Below are 18,390 nucleotides of genomic sequence, written 5' to 3'. Positions count from 1 at the left end.
GAGAACCTTCCAGAAGGACAACCATCTCTGCAGCACTCCACCAATCAGGCCTTTATGGTAGAGTGGCCAGACGGAAGCCACTCAGTAAAAGGCACATGATAGCCTGCTTGGAGTTTGCCAAAAAGCACCTAAAGGACTCTCAGACTATGAGAAACAAGATTCTCTGGTCTGATTAAACCAAGATTGAACTCTTTGGCCTGGATGCCAAGTGTCACGTCTGGAGGAAACCTGGCATCATCCCTACGGTGAAGCATGGTGGTGGCAGCATAATGCTGTGGGGTTGTTTTACAGCGGCAGGGACTGGGAGACTAGTCAGGATCGAGGGAAAGATGAACGGAGCAAAGTAGAGAGAGATCCTTGATGAAAGCTACTCCAGAGTGGCTTCAGGACAGGTCTCTGAATGTCCTTGAGTGGCCCAGCCAGAGCCCGGACTTGAACCTGATCAAACCTGAGTAAAGGGTCTGAATACTTATGTAAATGTCATATTTCATTTTTTTTTTCTTATATACATTTTCAAACATTTCTAAAAAACAGTTTTTGCTTTGTCATTTTGGGGTATTATGTGTAGATTGATGTAGGGGGGGAACAATTTAATACATTTTAGAATAAGGCTGTAACGTAACAAAATGTGGAAAAAGTCAAGGGGTCTGAATACTTTCCGAATGCACTGTATGTATGGCTGTCAGGCGTTGTTGAATATGTATTCAGCAGGCGTAGGTGCTATCAGCAGTGCTCATGGCATTACATGCATGCACCTGCTTGTCTCTGCCTCTACACTTCAAAGGACTTCTCCCCACTACAGTTCAACCTGTCAGCACAACAACAACATTCGAAAGGGCGTCTCCTAATAGTTATTACATAATGATGGGTTATTAAAATAAAATGGTCATTTGGAAAATATTACCTTTCTCTTCTCCCCTCCCATCCTCCCTTTTTCTTTCCATCTACCTCACACCCTGGCAAGGTTTCTGTCTCTCTCTGTCTCTCTCTCTCCCTCCTTTCTCTCATATACTCTGGCAAGGGTTCTAGAGTCATCGTTTCCCATGGCTGTTGGGTGGAATGCAGTCTCAGAACATTGGGTGCAGTTCTGTGGTGTTCACTGTTTGGCAGGCAGGAGACAGCTACACCCCAAATTAAGTGTGAGAATCTCTTTCTCTATTTCATGTAATGTACAGTACCGATCAAAAGTATGGACACACCTACTCATTCAAGGGTTTTTCTTTATTTTTACTAGTTTCTACATTGTAGAATAATAGTGAAGACATCAAAACTATGAAATAACACATATGGAATCATGTAGTAACCAAAAAAGTGTTAAACAAATCAAAATATATTTTACATTTGAGATTCTTCAAAGTAGCCACCCTTTGCCTTGATGACAGCTTTGCACACTCTTGGTATTCTCTCAACCAGCTTCATGAGGTATTCACCTGGAATGCATTTCAATTAACAGGGGTGCCTTATTAAAAGTTAATTTGTGGAATTTCTTTCCTTCTTAATGCGTTTGAGCCTATCAACTGTGTTGTGACAAGGTAGGGGTGGTATAAAGAAGATAGCCCTATTTGGTGAAAGACCAAGTCCATATTATGGCAAGAACAGCTCAAATAAGCAAAGAAAAACAGCAGTCCATCATTACTTTAAAACATGAAGGTCAGTCAATCCGGAATATTTCAAGAACTGAAAGTTTCTCCAAGTGCAGTCGCAAAAACCATCAAGCGCTATGATGAAACTGGCTCTCATGAGGACCGCCACAGGTAAGGAATACCCAGAGTTACAGTGAGGGAAAAAAGTATTTGATCCCCTGCTGATTTTGTACGTTTGCCCACTGACAAAGAAATGATCAGTCTATAATTTTAATGGTAGGTTTATTTGAACAGTGAGAGACAGAATAACAACAAAAAAATCCAGAAAAACGCATGTTAAAAATGTTATAAAATGATTTGCATTTTAATGAGGGAATTAAGTATTTAACCCCTCTGCAAAACATGACTTAGTACTTGGTGGCAAAACCCTTGTTGGCAATCACAGAGGTCAGACGTTTCTTGTAGTTGGCCACCAGGTTGGCACACATCTCAGGAGGGATTTTGTCCCACTCCTCTTTGCAGATCTTCTCCAAGTCATTAAGGTTTCGAGGCTGACATTTGGCAACTCGAACCTTCAGCTCCCTCCACAGATTTTCTATGGGATTAAGGTCTGGAGACTGGCTAGGCCACTCCAGGACCTTAATCTGCTTCTTATTGAGCCACTCCTTTGTTGCCTTGGCCGTGTGTTTTGGGTCATTGTCATGCTGGAATACCCATCCATGACCCATTTTCAATGCCCTGGCTGAGGGAAGGAGGTTCTCACCCAAGATTTGACGGCACATGGCCCAGTCCATCGTCCCTTTGATGCGGTGAAGTTGTCCTGTCCCCTTAGCAGAAAAACACCCCCAAAGCATAATGTTTCCACCTCCATGTTTGACGGTGGGGATGGTATTCTTGGGGTCATAGGCAGCATTCCTCCTCCTCCAAACACGGTGAGTTGAGTTGATGCCAAAGAGCTCCATTTTGGTCTCATCTGACCACAACACTTTCACCCAGTTGTCCTCTGAATCATTCAGATGTTCATTGGCAAACTTCAGACGGGCATGTATATGTGCTTTCTTGAGCAGGGGTACCTTGCGGGCGCTGCAGGATTTCAGTCCTTCACGCGTAGTGTGTTACCAATTGTTTTCATGGTGACTATGGTCCCAGCTGCCTTGAGATCATTGACAAGATCCTCCCGTGTAGTTCTGGGCTGATTCCTCACCGTTCTCATGATCATTGCAACTCCACGAGGTGAGATCTTGCATGGAGCCCCAGGCCGAGAGAGATTGACAGTTATTTTGTGTTTCTTCCATTTGCGAATAATTGCACCAACTGTTGTCACCTTCTCACCAAGCTGCTTCGCGATGGTCTTGTAGCCCATTCCAGCCTTGTGTAGGTCTACAATCTTGTCCCTAACATCCTTGGAGAGCTCTTTGGTCTTGGCCATGGTGGAGAGTTTGGAATCTGATTGATTGATTGCTTCTGTGGACAGGTGTCTTTTATACAGGTAACAAACTGAGATTAGGAGCACTCCCTTTAAGAGTGTGCTCCTAATCTCAGCTCGTTACCTGTATAAAAGACACCTGGGAGCCAGACATCTTTCTCATTAAGAGGGGGTCAAATACTTATTTCCCTCATTAAAATGCAAATCAATTTATAACATTGTTGACATGCGTTTTTCTGGATTTTGTTGTTATTCTGTCTCTCACTGTTCAAATAAACCTACCATTAAAATTATAGACTGATCATTTCTTTGTCAGTGGGCAAACATTCAAAATCAGCAGGGGATCAAATACTTTTTTCCCTCACTGTACCTCTGCTGCAGAGGATAAATTCACTAGAGTTATCAGCCTCAGATATTGCAGCCCAAATAAATGCTTCACAGAGTTCAAGTAACACACACATCTCAACATCATCTGTTCAGAGGAGACTGCGTGAATCAGGCCTTCATGGTCGAATTTCTGCAAAGAAACTACTACTTAAGGACATCAATAAGAAGAAGAGACGTGTTTGGGCCAAGAAACACGAGCAAAGGACATTAGACCGGTGAAAATCTGTCCTTTGGTCTGATGAGTCCAAATTTGAGATTTTTGGTTCCATCTGCTGTGTCTTTGTGAGACGCAGAGTAGGTGAACGGATGATCTCAGCATGTGTGGTTCCCACCGTGAAGCATGGAGGAGGAGGTGTGGGGTTGCTTTGCTGGTGACACTGTCAGTGATTTATTTAGAATTCAAGGCACACTTAACCAGCATGGCTACCACAGCATTCTGCAGCGATACGCCATCCCATCTGGTTTGTGCTTAGTAGGGCTATCAATGGTTTTTCAACAGGACAATGACCCAACACACCTCCAGACTGTGTAAGGGCTATTTGACCAAGAAGGAGAGTGATGGAGTGCTGCATCAGATGACCTGGCCTCCACAATCACCCAACCTTAACCCAATTGAGATAGTTGGGATGAGTTGGACCGCAGAGTGAAGGAAAAGCAGCCAACAAGTGCTCAGCATATGTGGGCACTCCTTCACGACTGTTGGAAAAGCATTCCAGGTGAAGCTGGTTGAGAGAATGCCAAGCGTGTGCAAAGCTGTCATTAAGGAAAAGGGTGGCTACTTTGAAGAATCTCAAATATAAAATCTATTTTGATTTGTTTAACACTTTTTGGGTTACTACATGATTCCATATGTGTTATTTCATCGTTTTGATGTCTTCACGATTATTCTACAATGTAGAAACTAGTAAAAATAAAGAAAAACCCTTGAATGAGTAGGTGTGTCCATACTTTTGATTGGTACTGTATGTCTGTTGTGTCTGTCAGCGTGTTTTGACATGGAGACAACAACAAAAATTTCACAGGCTCAGATCCTTTCTCCCTTTTTCTCTCATCTCAAGTTTCATTATTTTCTGTTATTTTTGTTTCTTTTTTTACAATGACACACTCTGCCATGTCCATTTACTTGGTATCTAGATCATTTTATGCAAACAGGTAAATGTTAAGGGGGTAAAATATCCATGGCTTTTAGAAATGAACTGATACAACACATTCTCAGAAGCACAGTGCACTTTGTTTCATGTCTGCAGGTCTTTGCTTAGATATTACATTTTGTATACTGAACAAAAATATAAACGCAACATGCTACAATTTCAAAGATTTTGCTGAGTTACAAGTCATATAAAGAAATCAGACAATTGAAGTAAATTCATTAGGCCCTAATCTATGGTTTTCACGACTGGGAATACAGATATGCATCTGTTGATCACAGATACCTTAAAAAAAGGTAGGGGCGTGGATCAGAAAACCAGTCAGTATCTGGTGGGACCATAATTTGCCTCATGCAGCGCGACACATCTCCTTCTCATAGAGTTGATCAGGCTGTTGATTGTGGCCTGTGGAATGTTGTCCCACTTCTCTTCAATGGCTGTGCGAAGTTTCTGGATATTGGCAGGAACTGGAACACGCTGTCATTCACGTTGGTCCAAAGCATCCCAAACATGGTCAATGGATGACATGTCTTGTGAGTGCAGGCCATGGAAGAACTGGGACATTTTCAGCTTCCAGGAATTGTGTATAGATCCTTGCGACATGGTGCCGTGCATTAAAATGCTGAAATGTGAGGTGACGGCGGCAGATGAATGGCACGACAATGGGTCTTATGATCTCGTCACGGTATCTCTGTGATTTCAAATTGCCATTCATAAAATACAACTGTGTTTGTTGTCGATAGCTTATGCCTGCCCATACTATAACCTCACCACCACCATGGCGCACTCTGTTCACAACGTTGACATCAGCAAACCGCTCACCCACACGTCGCCATACACATGGTCTGCGGTTGTGAGGTCAGTTGGACGTACTGCCAAATTCTCTAAAACAATGTTGGAGGCGACTTATGGTAGAGAAATTAACATAACGTTTTCTGGCAACAACTCTGGTGGACATTCCTGTAGTAAGCATGCCAATTGCACGCTCCCTCAACTTGAGATATTGTGTTGTTAGACAAAACTGAACATTTTAAAGTAGCCTTTTATTGTCCCCAGCACAAGGTGCACCTGTGTAATGATCATGCTGTTCAATCAGCTTCTTGATATGCCACACCTGTCAGGTGGATGGATTATCTTGGCAAAGAAGAAATGGTTTGTTTCCTCATCAATCTACACACAATACCCCATAATGACAGAGCAAAAACTGGTATTAAAATACATTTAAAAAATATCACATTTACATAAGTATTCAGACCCTTTACTCAGTACTTTCTTGAAGCACCTTTGGCAGCAATTACAGCCTCGAGTCTTCTTGGGTATGGCGCTACAAGTTTGGCACACCTGTATTTGGGGAGTTTCCTCCATTCTTCTCTGCAGATCCTTTCAAGCTCTGTCAGGTTGGATGGGGAGCGTTGCTGTACAGCTATTTTCAGGTCTCTCCAGAGATGTTCGATCAGGTTCAAATCTGGGCTCTGGCTGGGCCACTCAAGGATAATTAGAGACTTGTCCCGAAGCCACTCCTGTGTTGTCTTGGCTGTGTGATTAGTGTCCTTGTCCTGTTGGAAGGTGAACCTTTGCCCCAGTCTGAGGTCCTGAGCGCTCTGGAGCAGGTTTTCATCAAGGATCTCGCTGTACTTTGCTGTACTCATCTTTCCCTCAATCCTGACTAGTCTCCCAGTCCCTGCCACTGAAAAACATCCCCACAGCAGGATGATGCCACCACCATGCTCCACTGTAGGGATGCTGCCAGGTTTCCTCCAGATGTGACACTTGGTATTCAGTCAAAAGTTTGGACACACCTACTCATTCACAGTTGTTCTTTATTTTTACTATTTTCTACATTGTAGAATAATAGTGAAGACATGAAAACTATGAAATAACACATATGGAATCACGTAGTAACCAAAAAAGTGTATTTTATATTTGTTATTCTTCAAAGTAGCCACCCTTCGCACAAATTTCAAAGAAACTGTTTTTGCTTTGTCATTATGGGGTATTGTGTGTTGATTGAGGGGGGGGATCATCCATTTTAGAATAAGGCTATAATGTAACAAAATGTGGAAAAAGTCAATGGGTCTGAATACTTTCCAAATGCACTGTATATACTTCCATTAATTTTTCAACTGGTACTGGGACATTCAGATGAGTCTTGTGAGCCCTGTGGGCATCCTACAGCAGCAAAACAATATTTGTGTGTAGCCCAAACGGTTCAGACGCTACTGACAGAAGTTGGCAGATTGACTGTACCGACTTCAGACGAGTCTCCTAACACTTGTGGAGGTCGTAGAGCACCATCATGTTTGTGAGACATAGAGGGGTCATAATAGTTTGTAGGCCAAACCGTTCAGACGCTACAGATGATTTCATTAGAAGACTGATTTTCGGGATCCCTCATGGTCTGATAAACATTGTTCTAGCTCTGTCACCTTTCACGGCAGATGCGGAAGTGTTACATAGGCGGATGCGGTGGATTAACACGCATCCAATGCAACAAAAAAACAGATACACTACATGGCCAAAAGTGGTGTGGACACCCCTTTAAATTAGTGGATTCGGCTAGTTCAGCGATACCCGTTGCTGACAGGTGTATGAAATTGAATACACCGCCATGCAATCTCCATAGACAAACATTGGCAGTATAATGGCCCCTGAAGAGCTCAGTGACTTTCAACATGGTACCGTCATAGGATGCCATATTTCTAACAAGTCGGCTCCATGCGCAATGCCAAATGTTGGCTGGAGAGGTGTATAGCTCGCCGCAATTGGACTCTGGAGCAGTGGATACGTGTTCTCTGGAGTGATGAACCACGGAGTCCGATGGAAGAATCTAGGTTTGACGGATGCCAGGAGAACACTGCCTGCTTTAATGTATAGTGCCAACTGTAAAGTTTGGTGGAGGAGGACTAATGGTCTGGGGCTGTTTTTCATTTTTCAGTCCCCTTAGTTCCAATGAAGGGAAATCTTGACGTTGCAGCATACAATGACGTTCTAGACGATTCTGTGAACTTTGTGGCAACAGTTGCTGAAACAAGGCCCTTTCTTGTTTCAGCATGACAATGCCCCAGTGCACAAAGCGAGGTTCATACAGAAATAGTGTTTTGAGATCGGTGTGTAAAAACTTGACTGGCCTTCACAAAGCCCTAACCTCAACCCCATCAAACACCTTTTGGATGAATTGGAACGGTGACTGCGAGCCAGGCCTAATCACCCAACATCAGTGCCCGATCTCACTAATGCTCTTGTGGCTGAATGGAAGCAAGTCCCCACAGCAATGTTCCAACATATAGTGGAAAGCCCAGAAGAGTGGATTATTTTATAGCAGAAAAGGGGGACCAACTCCATATTAATGCCAATGATTTTGAAATTAGATGTTTGACGAGCAGGTGTATCTCTATCTTAAACTGACGGATTATTATGGAGGTTATTATGCTAATTCGATTTCCGTGTGGACATTGACCTTAAAGGGGTAAGTGAGCACCAGCGTCAAACAGTAGACTTCTCGCTCAGTGTCCAGATTTTGTCATGTGACCTAACACCCTAACATAGGCCTACGTTTCGACCATGTATCGCAAATATATGTGACAGAAACAAATTATAACTGTTATCTATGAACATTTAGGGTAAATGATGTATGTAATTGGAAGGAATGTGTGGGTCATCAAAGTGCAAGTGTGGGCAGTTTGGGGTAGCAGATGCGAAAGTTTTCCAATGCAGTTGCTGAGTGAGTCACTTGCCCGTGTCTGTCATTTTCCAATGCATTTTCTGCGGGTATCTGGATTCGTCCTGTTTTGCTGCTTATATTGTCCATTGTGACCTGTGCATAACAACAGTCCTTTGATGTTCTTTGTATTTACCCAGTTCAACTTCAGTCACAGTCATAGCTCCAGTTCATAAGCATGGATAAGAAGGTAGGTAATGGAAAGGTTAGCAGAAGTTCTTCTCAAACTTAACATTTAATACAGTGTAGGCCTCCACCACCTAACCACTCAAGTTACCATGCAATATATCAGCTATTCTAGAGTAGGTATAAGAGAGGTGCCACCAATCAAATATTAAAAGTGTAGGATCTTAGTACCAGTCAGCCCCCCCCCCCAACCCCCCACTTTAACCATTGATCTCAGCCCACCATTTATGGACCCCCTCTCTAACCCAGTGGTTCCCAACCTTTATCGGTTACTGTACCACCAACTGAATTCTGCTCTGCCAAGAGTACCCTTCAAGTACCTCCACATGTGTATTTTACTAGTAGTACTATGGTCTCATGAGTCTTCTCAAGTACCCCTGTGGATAGGCCAAGTCCCCCCTACTGGGTCCTGATACCCCTGACTGGGAACCACTGCTCTAACCTATGCTCCACCCTGATCCCCCAGTGCCCCAACTTCCTCCCCAGTGGAGGACCCTCCTGCAGGGGAGGATACGATGGAGCTGGACCGCCAGCCTCAGAGGGTCTACCACAGGGTTGCCAGGATGACACAAAGGACTTGGAGAAGACACGTGAACACACACACATTCACACACAGACTGTGTAACCTCTCCATCTCCTATATGTAGGATACACGTGTTTTCTAGTACTTTAAGAACCTTGTAAGGTTCTGTAACCAGGGAGACCCTCGACTCCTGCTCAAAAAAGTAAATCCCAGTGAGGTAGCACCCTATGCACACACACACACACACACACACACACACACACACACACACACACACACACACACACACACACACACATTGACCATTATGAATGGTACTATGGTTGTTATTGCAGAGAGATATTCTGGATGCTGCGGCAGGAGTCCACATCAGATTCAGACTGGGAGGGGTGTTCATTTTGACAGTGCTAAAAATGCTGAAAAAATACCTATCACTGGAATTTATTTAAAAACCTATGATTTATGCAATACAAATAGATGTGTGCATGCTAATGTGAGATTTGTTTGTCTTTCCCCACATAGACCACATTTCCCCCGAGCATCTACTATAAGATCTACTATTTAGATCTACACCCACGACCCATCGTGGACATGTGTGCCAATAGCCCCAAAGACTACACACCCTCCCCCAGGCAGGAGGCCCATCCCCAGGCAAAAATACAACCAGAGGCCCCTGGTACAGGACGAACAGGCTGGCTGGTACTGCCACATAGAGAACAACGGCTGGAGACTGCTCTCTGTGAAGGTGGGGCAGAAGTTCAGACCACATGATATCACACTATATCTTATATGGGTTCGGTATGATATAGTTGGTACCTCGAAGAGAGATACTATGTTGTCATCATTGCTTTAGTGCAGTACTCAGCCCCTCTGTGAAAGAAGATTATAATTTGAGAAGTCTATTGGTTCAGGTTGCTCTGTTAGGTGACATCATCACATTGGAGACCAATGGCAGGAAGGTTGAGTTCCACCACTCCAAACTGCAGTCAGCAGCACGTGAAGAGGAGGAAGAAGAGGAGGAAGCTCAAGTGGCTGAAGCAGATGTGAGTTAGTGAGCATCCTTACCTGGAATAGCACCACTCACTATGATATTCGCTGATCTGTAAGCCTCAAACAGCGTCATTATTGCTAATCTACACTGAGTATACAAAACATTATGAACATCTTCCTCAATTCGTTCAGACAGCTGCAATGCAGTGTACCCAAAGCAACAATGTTTTTTCACATTTCTGCAGGTATATTCATGACTGGAGGGATGTGTGCGCCAGTAATTCCTCTGAGTCTTGCAAAGGTACAATTATTTATTCCTTGAGTTATGGCACATTATAATCAAACCAACAACTTCACCGGGATTATAGCATCCCCCTGTGGTCAAAGGGAGTAACAACTCTCTCTCTCTCCGTCCCTCTATCAATTTCGATTTTAAGGGCTTTATTGGCATAGGAAATATATGTTAACATTGCCAAAGCAAGTGAAGTGGATAATACACATAAGTGAAATAAACAATACAAATTAACAGCAACATTACACTCACAGAATTTCCAAAAGAATAAAGACATTTCGAATGTCATATTATGTCTATATACAGTGTTGTAACGATGTGCAAATAGTTAAAGTACAAAAGGGAAAATAAATAAACATAAATATTGTTTGTATTTACAATGGTGTTTGTTCTTCATTGGTTGCCATTTTCTTGTGGCAACAGGTCACATGTCTTGCTGCTGTGATGGCACACTGGTGTTTCACCCAGTAGATATGGGAGTTTATCAAAATTGGGTTTGTTTTCGAATTCTTTGTGGATATGTGTAATCTGGGGGAAAATGTGTCTCTAATATGGTCATACATTTGGCAGGAGGTTAGGAAGTGCAGCTCAGTTCAGTCACCTCAGTATCCTCCAGGCCAATCTCTCTGACTGACTGAATGGCTGACTGGCTGGCTGATTGGATCACTGACCAGACCAGAAAATTGCAATACAGACTAGCAGAGACAACTAAACCATGATCGTATGCAATGAGATTCAATTAAATGTGAAGAGAAATAAAGTGGTGAATGTCGCTTTATGTTTCACATTTTTAGTCATTTAGCAGACGCTCTTATCCAGAGCGACTTACAGTAGTGAACGCATACATTTCATACATTTTTTTTCTCCACACTAGTCCGCACTGGTCCCCCGTGGGAATCGAATCCACAACCCTGGCGTTGCAAACACCATGCTCTACCAACTGAGCCATGTTGCGACTACATTTTATATATTTGTAGTCATAAGTGTGGGAGTGTATTCTATATTTTTTCTACACCATCGTTTAACAACTGTAATAGGTCTAAGGACATCAGATGTAGGTAAACCAGAGACAATGTGCTTCGAAATATTATACCTATTCATGCTCAAATTATCACTCAAAGAAGGAAACAAAAAAAATGAGGGGGCACCCGGATTTGAACCGGGGACCTCTTGATCTGCAGTCAAATGCTCTACCACTGAGCTATACCCCCAAGCTGTAATGGGTGAAAATAAATTCATATATAAAGATACATCTACCGAACTGTGTATAAAGAATTATAAACTATATACGAGCACATGTAAACAACACAACAATAGTTTAAACAACAGCAAACGTTATTTCCTTTTTTATTTCCTTCTACTAGCCTGGTTGTATTTCTTTCATCTGATTCGGATGTGTCGTAAAACTAACGAAACCCCAACCGGAAGTTTTGTACTGAAAGTGAAAACAGCCGCATCAGAGCGACAATGGTAGCTATCATATTAGCAACAATTGTTGTTTAATTAATACAGTAAATGTGTAAAGTTGATATTTGTGCGAGATAACTATATTGTTTATACGAAATACCAATGAATCGTGGGGTTCTGGACCTTTATTGCTAGCTGTATTTGTAGAGACGTTTTGATTTCGAGTAGTCACTCGTGCCAGTGAGCGAGGAGCTAGCTAACGCTAACTAGCAGCGATGAGGGAGCCAACGTTAGCTAGCTATCTCGGTTTGGTTAATGTATCTAACTTACGCGAAAAACAAATCAGAAGCCGAAAACCTCAACAGAAGCTGGTGAAGCAAGCAGGGCGAGACGGGTGGAGAGGACGGGACAGGCAGAACAGTGGCTGTATGCTAACAGGCTAGGCCATGTTTCCAATATTCTTCGCTGATAGCGATGTTGTTTCCATAATTGGGTGAATTTGTCTAATTTAGCATGTATGGTAACGCCTCAACCCATCACTACCTCTTCCAATTTAAATGATTTCGGAAAAGTGAATGATGACAATGTGTATTGTTTTGTGACTACTACAGCGCCAGCGAAAACACAGACGTTCTAATTGAGTGAGGCGTCAAAGCGGACAACCGCCTGCCATGCTTCGTTTGGGTCATTTTAATGAAAAACAATACATTCTAAAATAAATCACGAACGCCTTTGGTGAGTTTAGACCATTAACTAGCTAACGTTAGCTACATAGCAACGCGCCAATTATCATCCGGCCTGTCTTTTTTTCGTGACAACTAACAATGTAGCAATTCGCTGAAGTTAACTCGGTTGTTTGGGTTGCAGTAAAGCGTTACTATGCCTCTGTTATAATTCTAATCGAGTTGTGTTCTGTTGTTCGTCTCCAGAATACCCGTGGACTGCGATCACAGCTGAGGGACAGTGTACCGGTGACGGGCATGGGTCCACAGGTTGGGGCTTATGGCGTTCAGGACACACTCAGGAGCGGGTGAGAGTACTGTCTCTGTGTTGGACACTCATTTATCTCAAACTATGTAACTAGCTAAACTATCAGTTTTTGATATAACTGCAGTTTTCACCTCTCCCTCTGTTTCTCTCTCAGATTTAGCAGTGTGAAAAATGAGCTGCTTCCCAGCCATGCGTTGGAGCTTTCAGAAAAGAATGTGAGTGACCAACACATTAGACACACAAGGTCCTATTTTACTGAGCTACAGTTTATGCATCTTTTCTGGGAGTTAATACAAGTCTTCAGGCATTTATCTCCTAACCACCTCTGCTACTTTAGCTCCAGCATTGAGTGTTTTCTCCTCTCCCTGCAGTTTCAGCTGAACCAGGACAAGATGAACTTCTCCACCCTCAGAAACATCCAGGGCCTCCACGCTCCCCTCAAACTACAGATGGAGTACAGGGCAGCCAGACAGGTATACACAACCTATCTCACACACAATTGCATATCTCTGATCTTCATTGAAAACAAGGAACAGTGTCTGCAATTGCAATAAATTACTTTCCAGCGTATACCTTCCCTCTTTCCTCCCCATCTCAGATCCAGCGCCTGCCGTTCCTGCAGAGCTCACACCTGGCTCTGGACACTCTTAAAGGGAACGATGAGAGCATCAGCTTTGAGGACATCCTCAACGGTAAGACACACTAACAATAGGTTTTCTACAAAGGAGGAGAGCAGAAAAATGATCAGGAACTGAAGCCAACAGGGAACACAGTTGAAGTGAAGCTGATGAGAACTCACGGCCATGTTGTTTTTCTGATGTGAAAATGGTGCGAGTTCACCGCCATTTTGTGTCCATCTCCTTGCAGATCCAGCCCAGAGTGAGATGATGGGTGAGCCCCACATCATGGTGGAGTATAAGCTGGGCATGATGTAAGAGCCGTCCGACCCCAGGACGTTTGTGTTTACCCGCTGTTAACGAGTTACCATGTGACATTGCTTCTGCTTTAAAGATGGTCACTTACTTTCTCGTGACTTTTGTATCATTGGATTCTTTTGTTTCTAATAAATCCTATAACTCAACCATGATGTTGTTGATTTATTACTGATGTGTGGTAATGTTTTTGTTGTACTTAATTTCTAGAAATACACACCGAAGCACGCGATACATCAAAAAAAGAATATGTTCATACAAAGGCAAGATTTGTTGCACTGAGCAATGGTTAGTGGTCCTTATTTGGTACATTGATTGTGTGTAGGTTTAACTCTTAACGATTCATCTTATCCATTAGGACCACACATCTGTTCGTCAGATGCCCCTGACAGTAGGTACTCCCCCTTGTGATCAAAAACAACACTGCACAGCGCCCTTGTGCTTCAGCACACACGCCACCTGTGAGGACACCAGATCCACCACCCTCACCTTACCGTCATGCCCTGCAACCGCCAGCATCCGGCAAGACGGGCTGAAATCCACCTGGTTGCTAGACTGAGGCTCTGTCTCTATGGTGAGCACAGCCTGATGTCACATAGCATGAAAGCACAACAAGAATCGCAAGTCGCCGGCAAGGCTGAAGGAAGCATGGTTAATGGAGCTGCGGCAGCCGTAGAGGGTCTTGAGCCCACAGGTGTCCCACAGGGACTTATCAGCAGAGGAGGGGAGGAACTCTACACTAGTGTGGCTGCGCAGTGTGTAGCTGCACCTTTCAGTCTGCAGGTCCCACACCTTCATAATAAGGAAATGTCTACAAACATGATGGCACACTACCTTAAAACAGTCAGAATAGGTCTTCCACGTTTGGTAGGCGAATGGGAAAGATTGATTTCCTAACTAACCCTTACTGTGTCATCCAGGGAGCAGGAGGCCACAAAGTCTTAGCAGGAGTAGAAGGAGCAGCCCCAGGTGGCTCTCCAGGATCAGCAGAAATAACTTATTTCCATAAGTATTCAGACCATTTGCTATGAGACTAGAAATTCAGCTCAAGTGCATCCTGTTTCCATTGATCATCCTTGAGATGTTTCTACAACTCTATTGGAGTCCATCTGTGGTGAATTCAATTGATTGGACATGATTTTGAAAGGCACACACCTGTCTATATAAAATCCCACAGTTGACAGTGCACATCAGAGCAAAAACCAAGACATGAGGTCGAAGGAATTGTCTGTAGAGCTACGAGACAGGATTGTGTCGAGGCACAGATATGGAGAAGTGTACCAAAACATGTCAGCAGCATTGAAGGTTCCCAAGAACACAGTGGCCTCCATCATTCTTAAATGAAAGAAGTTTGGATCCACCAAGTCTCTTCCTAGAGCTGGCCAAACTGAGCAATCAGGGGGAGAAGGGCCTTGGTCAGGGAGGTGACCAAGAACCCGATGATCACTCTGACAGAGCTCCAGAGTTCCTCTGTGGAGATGGGAAAACCTTCCAAAAGGACAACCATCTCTGCAGCATTCCACCAATCAGGCCTTTATGGTAGAGTGGCCAGACAGAAGCCACTCCTCAGTAAAAGGCACATGACAGCCCACTTGGAGTTTGCCAAAAGGCACCTAAAGGACTCAGACCATGAGAAACAAGATTCTCTGGTGTGATGAAACCAAAATTGAACTCTTTGGCCTGAATGCTAAGCGTCATGTCTGGAGGAAACCAGGCACCACTCATCGCCTGGCCAATACCATCCCTACGGTGAAGCATGGTGGTGGCAACATTATGCTGTGAGGATTTTTTCAGCGGCAGGGACTGGAAGACTTGTCAGGATCGGGGGAAAGTTGAACGGTGCATGGTACAGAGATCCTTGATGAAAACCAGATCCAAAGTGCTCAGCACCTCAGACTGGGGCGAAGGTTCACCTTCCAACAGGACAATGACCCTCAACACACAACCAAGACAACACAGAAGTTGCTTCAGGACAAGTCTCTGAATGTCCTTGTGTGGCCCAGCCAGGGCCCGGACTTGAACCCGATCGAACATCTCTGGACAGACCTGAAAATAGCTGTGCAGCGACGCTCCCCATCCAACCTGACAGAGCTTGAGAGGATCTTTAGAGAAGAATGGGAGAAATTCACCAAATACAGGTGTGCCAAGCTTGTAGCGTCATACCCAATATGACTCAAGGCTATAATCGCTGTCAAAGGTGCTTCAACAAAGTACTGAGTAAAGGGTCTGAGTACTTATGTAATTATCATATTTTATTTATTTTATTTTAAAACCAGTTTTTCCTCTCATTATGGGGTATTGTGTGTAGATTGATGAGGAAAAAAAACATTTAAATCAATTTTAGAATAAGGCTGTAATGTAACAAAATGTGGAAAAAGTGAAGGGGTTGAATACTTTCCGAATGCACTATATCAGTTTCTCTGGTTTTACTTTTTATAGGTATATGTTTGGGTAAAATGAACATTATTGTTTTATTCTATAAACCACTGACATTTCTCCCAAATTCCAAATAAAAATATTGTCATTTGGAGCATTTATTTGCAGAAAATGACAACTGGTCAAAATAACAAAAAACTATGCAGTATTGTCAGACCTCGAATTATGCAAAGAAAATAAGTTCTTAAACAACACATTACTAATGGTTTAACTTAGGAAGAGTTCAGAAATCAATATTTGGTGGAATAACAGTGGGTGCAAGACCTTGAGAGGCCTACAAGCCACAGTGTCTCACACCCGCTGTGAAATTTGGTGGAGGATCAGTGATGATGTGGGGGTGCTTCAGCAAGGCTGGAATCGGGCAGATTTATCTTTGTGAAGGACGCATGAATCAAGCCATGTACAAGGTTGTCCTGGAAGAAAAGTTGCTTTCTTCTGCTCTGACAATGTTCCCCAACTCTGAGGATTGTTTTTTCCAGCAAGACAATGATCCATGACACACACCCAGGTCAATCAAAGTGTGGATGGAGGACCACCAGATCAAGACCCTGTCATAGCCAGCCCAATCTCCAGACCTGAACCCCATTGAAAACCTCTGGAATGTGATCAAGAGGAAGATGGATGGTCACAAGCCATCAAAGAAAGCTGAGCTGCTTCAATTTCTGCGCCAGGAGTGGCATAAAGTCACCCAACATCAATGTGAAAGACTGGTGGAGAGCATGCCAAGACGCATGAAAGCTGTGATTGAAAATCAGGGTTATTTCACCAAATATTGATTTCTGAACTCTTCCTAAGTTAAACATTAGTATTGTGTTTAAAAATGAATATGAACTTATTTTCTTTGCATTATTCGAGGTCTGACAACACCGCATCTTTTTTGTTATTTTGACCAGTTGTCATTTTCTGCAAATAAATGCTCTAAATGACAATATTTTTATTTGGGATTTGAGAGAAATGTTGTCAGTAGGTTATAGAAAAAAACTAAAATGTTAATTTTAACGAAACACATACCTATAAAAAACACATACCTATAAATAGTAAAATCAGAGAAACTGATAATTTTGCAGTCGTCTCTTAATTTCTTCCACAGCGTATATGTACAGTACCGGTCAAAAGTTTGGACACACCTACTCATTCGAAGGTTTTTCTTCATTTTTACTAGTTTCTACATTGTAGAATAGTAGTGAAGACATCAAAACTATGAAATAACACATATGGAATCATGTAGTAACCAAAAAAGTGTTAAACAAATCAAAATATATTTTATATTTGAGATTCTTCAAAGTAGCAACCCTTTGCCTTGATGACAGCTTTGCACACGCTTGGCATTCTCACAACCAGCTTCATGAGGTAGTCACCTGGAATGCATTTCAATTAACAGGGGTGCCTTATTAAAAGTTTCTTTCCTCAATGTGTTTGAGCCTATTAATTGTGTTGTGACAAGGTATGGGATGGTATACAGAAGATAGCCCTATTTGGTGAAAGACCAAGTCCATGTTATGGCAAGAACAGCTCAAATAAGAGAAATTACAATCCGTCATTACTTTAAAACATGAAGGTCAGTTAATCCACAACATTTCAAGAACTTTGAAAGTTTCTTCAAGTGCAATCGCAAAAACCATCAAGCTCTATGATGAAACTGGCTCTCATGAGGACCGCCACAGGAAAGGAAGACCCAGAGTTACCTCTGCTGCAGAGGGTAAGTTCATTAGAGTTACCAGCCTCAGAAATTGCAGTCCAAATAAATGCTTCACAGAGTTCAAGTAACAGACACATCTCAACATCAACTGTTCAGAGGAGACTGCGTGAATTAGGGCTTCATGGTTGAATTGCTGCAAAGAAGCCACTACTAAAGGACACCAATAAGAAGAAGAGACTTTCTTGGGCCAAGAAACATGATCAATGGACATTAGACCGGTGGAAATCCATCCTTCGTTCTGATGAGTGTAAATTGGAGATTTTTGGCTTCCAACCACCGTGTCTTTCTGAGACACAGAACAGGTGAACGGATGATCTCTTCATGTGTGGTTCCCACCGTGAAACATGGAGGAGGAGGTGTGATGGTGTGGAGGTGCTTTGCTGGTGACACTGTCAGTTATTTATTTAGAATTCAAGGCACACTTAACCAGCATGGCTACCACCGCATTCTGCAGCGATATGCCATCCCATCTGGTTTGCACTTAGTGGAACTGCCATTCGTTTTTCAACAGGACAATGACCCAACACACCTCCAGGCTGTGTAAGGGCTATTTGACCAAGAAGGAGAGTGATGGAGTGCTGCATCAGATGACCTGGCCTCCACAATCACCCGACCTCAACCCAGATTTTATTTTATTTAACCTTTATTTAACTAGGCAAGTCAATTGAGATGG

General features: G+C 43.0%; 1 protein-coding gene and 1 non-coding gene across 3 annotated transcripts; one reads left to right on the top strand and one right to left on the bottom strand.

Moving 5' to 3' along the window:
- Positions 1 to 11,392: 11,392 nt before the first annotated feature.
- On the bottom strand, positions 11,393 to 11,464 carry trnac-gca (transfer RNA cysteine (anticodon GCA)). Its single transcript has one exon. It is a non-coding gene; the product is annotated as a tRNA-Cys (tRNA).
- A 173-nt stretch (positions 11,465 to 11,637) lies between these two features.
- Positions 11,638 to 13,731, top strand: LOC106578446 (proteasome maturation protein). 2 transcript variants are annotated; one of them, XM_014157247.1, is made up of 6 exons: positions 11,638 to 11,723; positions 12,590 to 12,690; positions 12,805 to 12,865; positions 13,022 to 13,123; positions 13,249 to 13,342; positions 13,518 to 13,731. In XM_014157247.1, exons 1-6 carry the CDS (start codon positions 11,721 to 11,723, stop codon positions 13,583 to 13,585), a joined length of 429 nt encoding a protein of 142 aa, XP_014012722.1. In that variant the 5' UTR covers positions 11,638 to 11,720; the 3' UTR covers positions 13,586 to 13,731. The 2 variants fall into 2 exon arrangements, with proteins under 2 accessions (XP_014012722.1, XP_045558038.1); XM_045702082.1 differs by having other exon boundaries at positions 13,217 to 13,342.
- The last annotated feature ends 4,659 nt before the right edge of the window (positions 13,732 to 18,390 follow it).

This window comes from Salmo salar, chromosome ssa19 (assembly GCF_905237065.1).
Source record: "Salmo salar chromosome ssa19, Ssal_v3.1, whole genome shotgun sequence".
Taxonomy (NCBI): Eukaryota; Metazoa; Chordata; class Actinopteri; order Salmoniformes; family Salmonidae; genus Salmo; species Salmo salar.
Note: the sequence above shows the minus strand (reverse complement) of the source record. Positions and strands in the feature narration are given on the sequence as shown.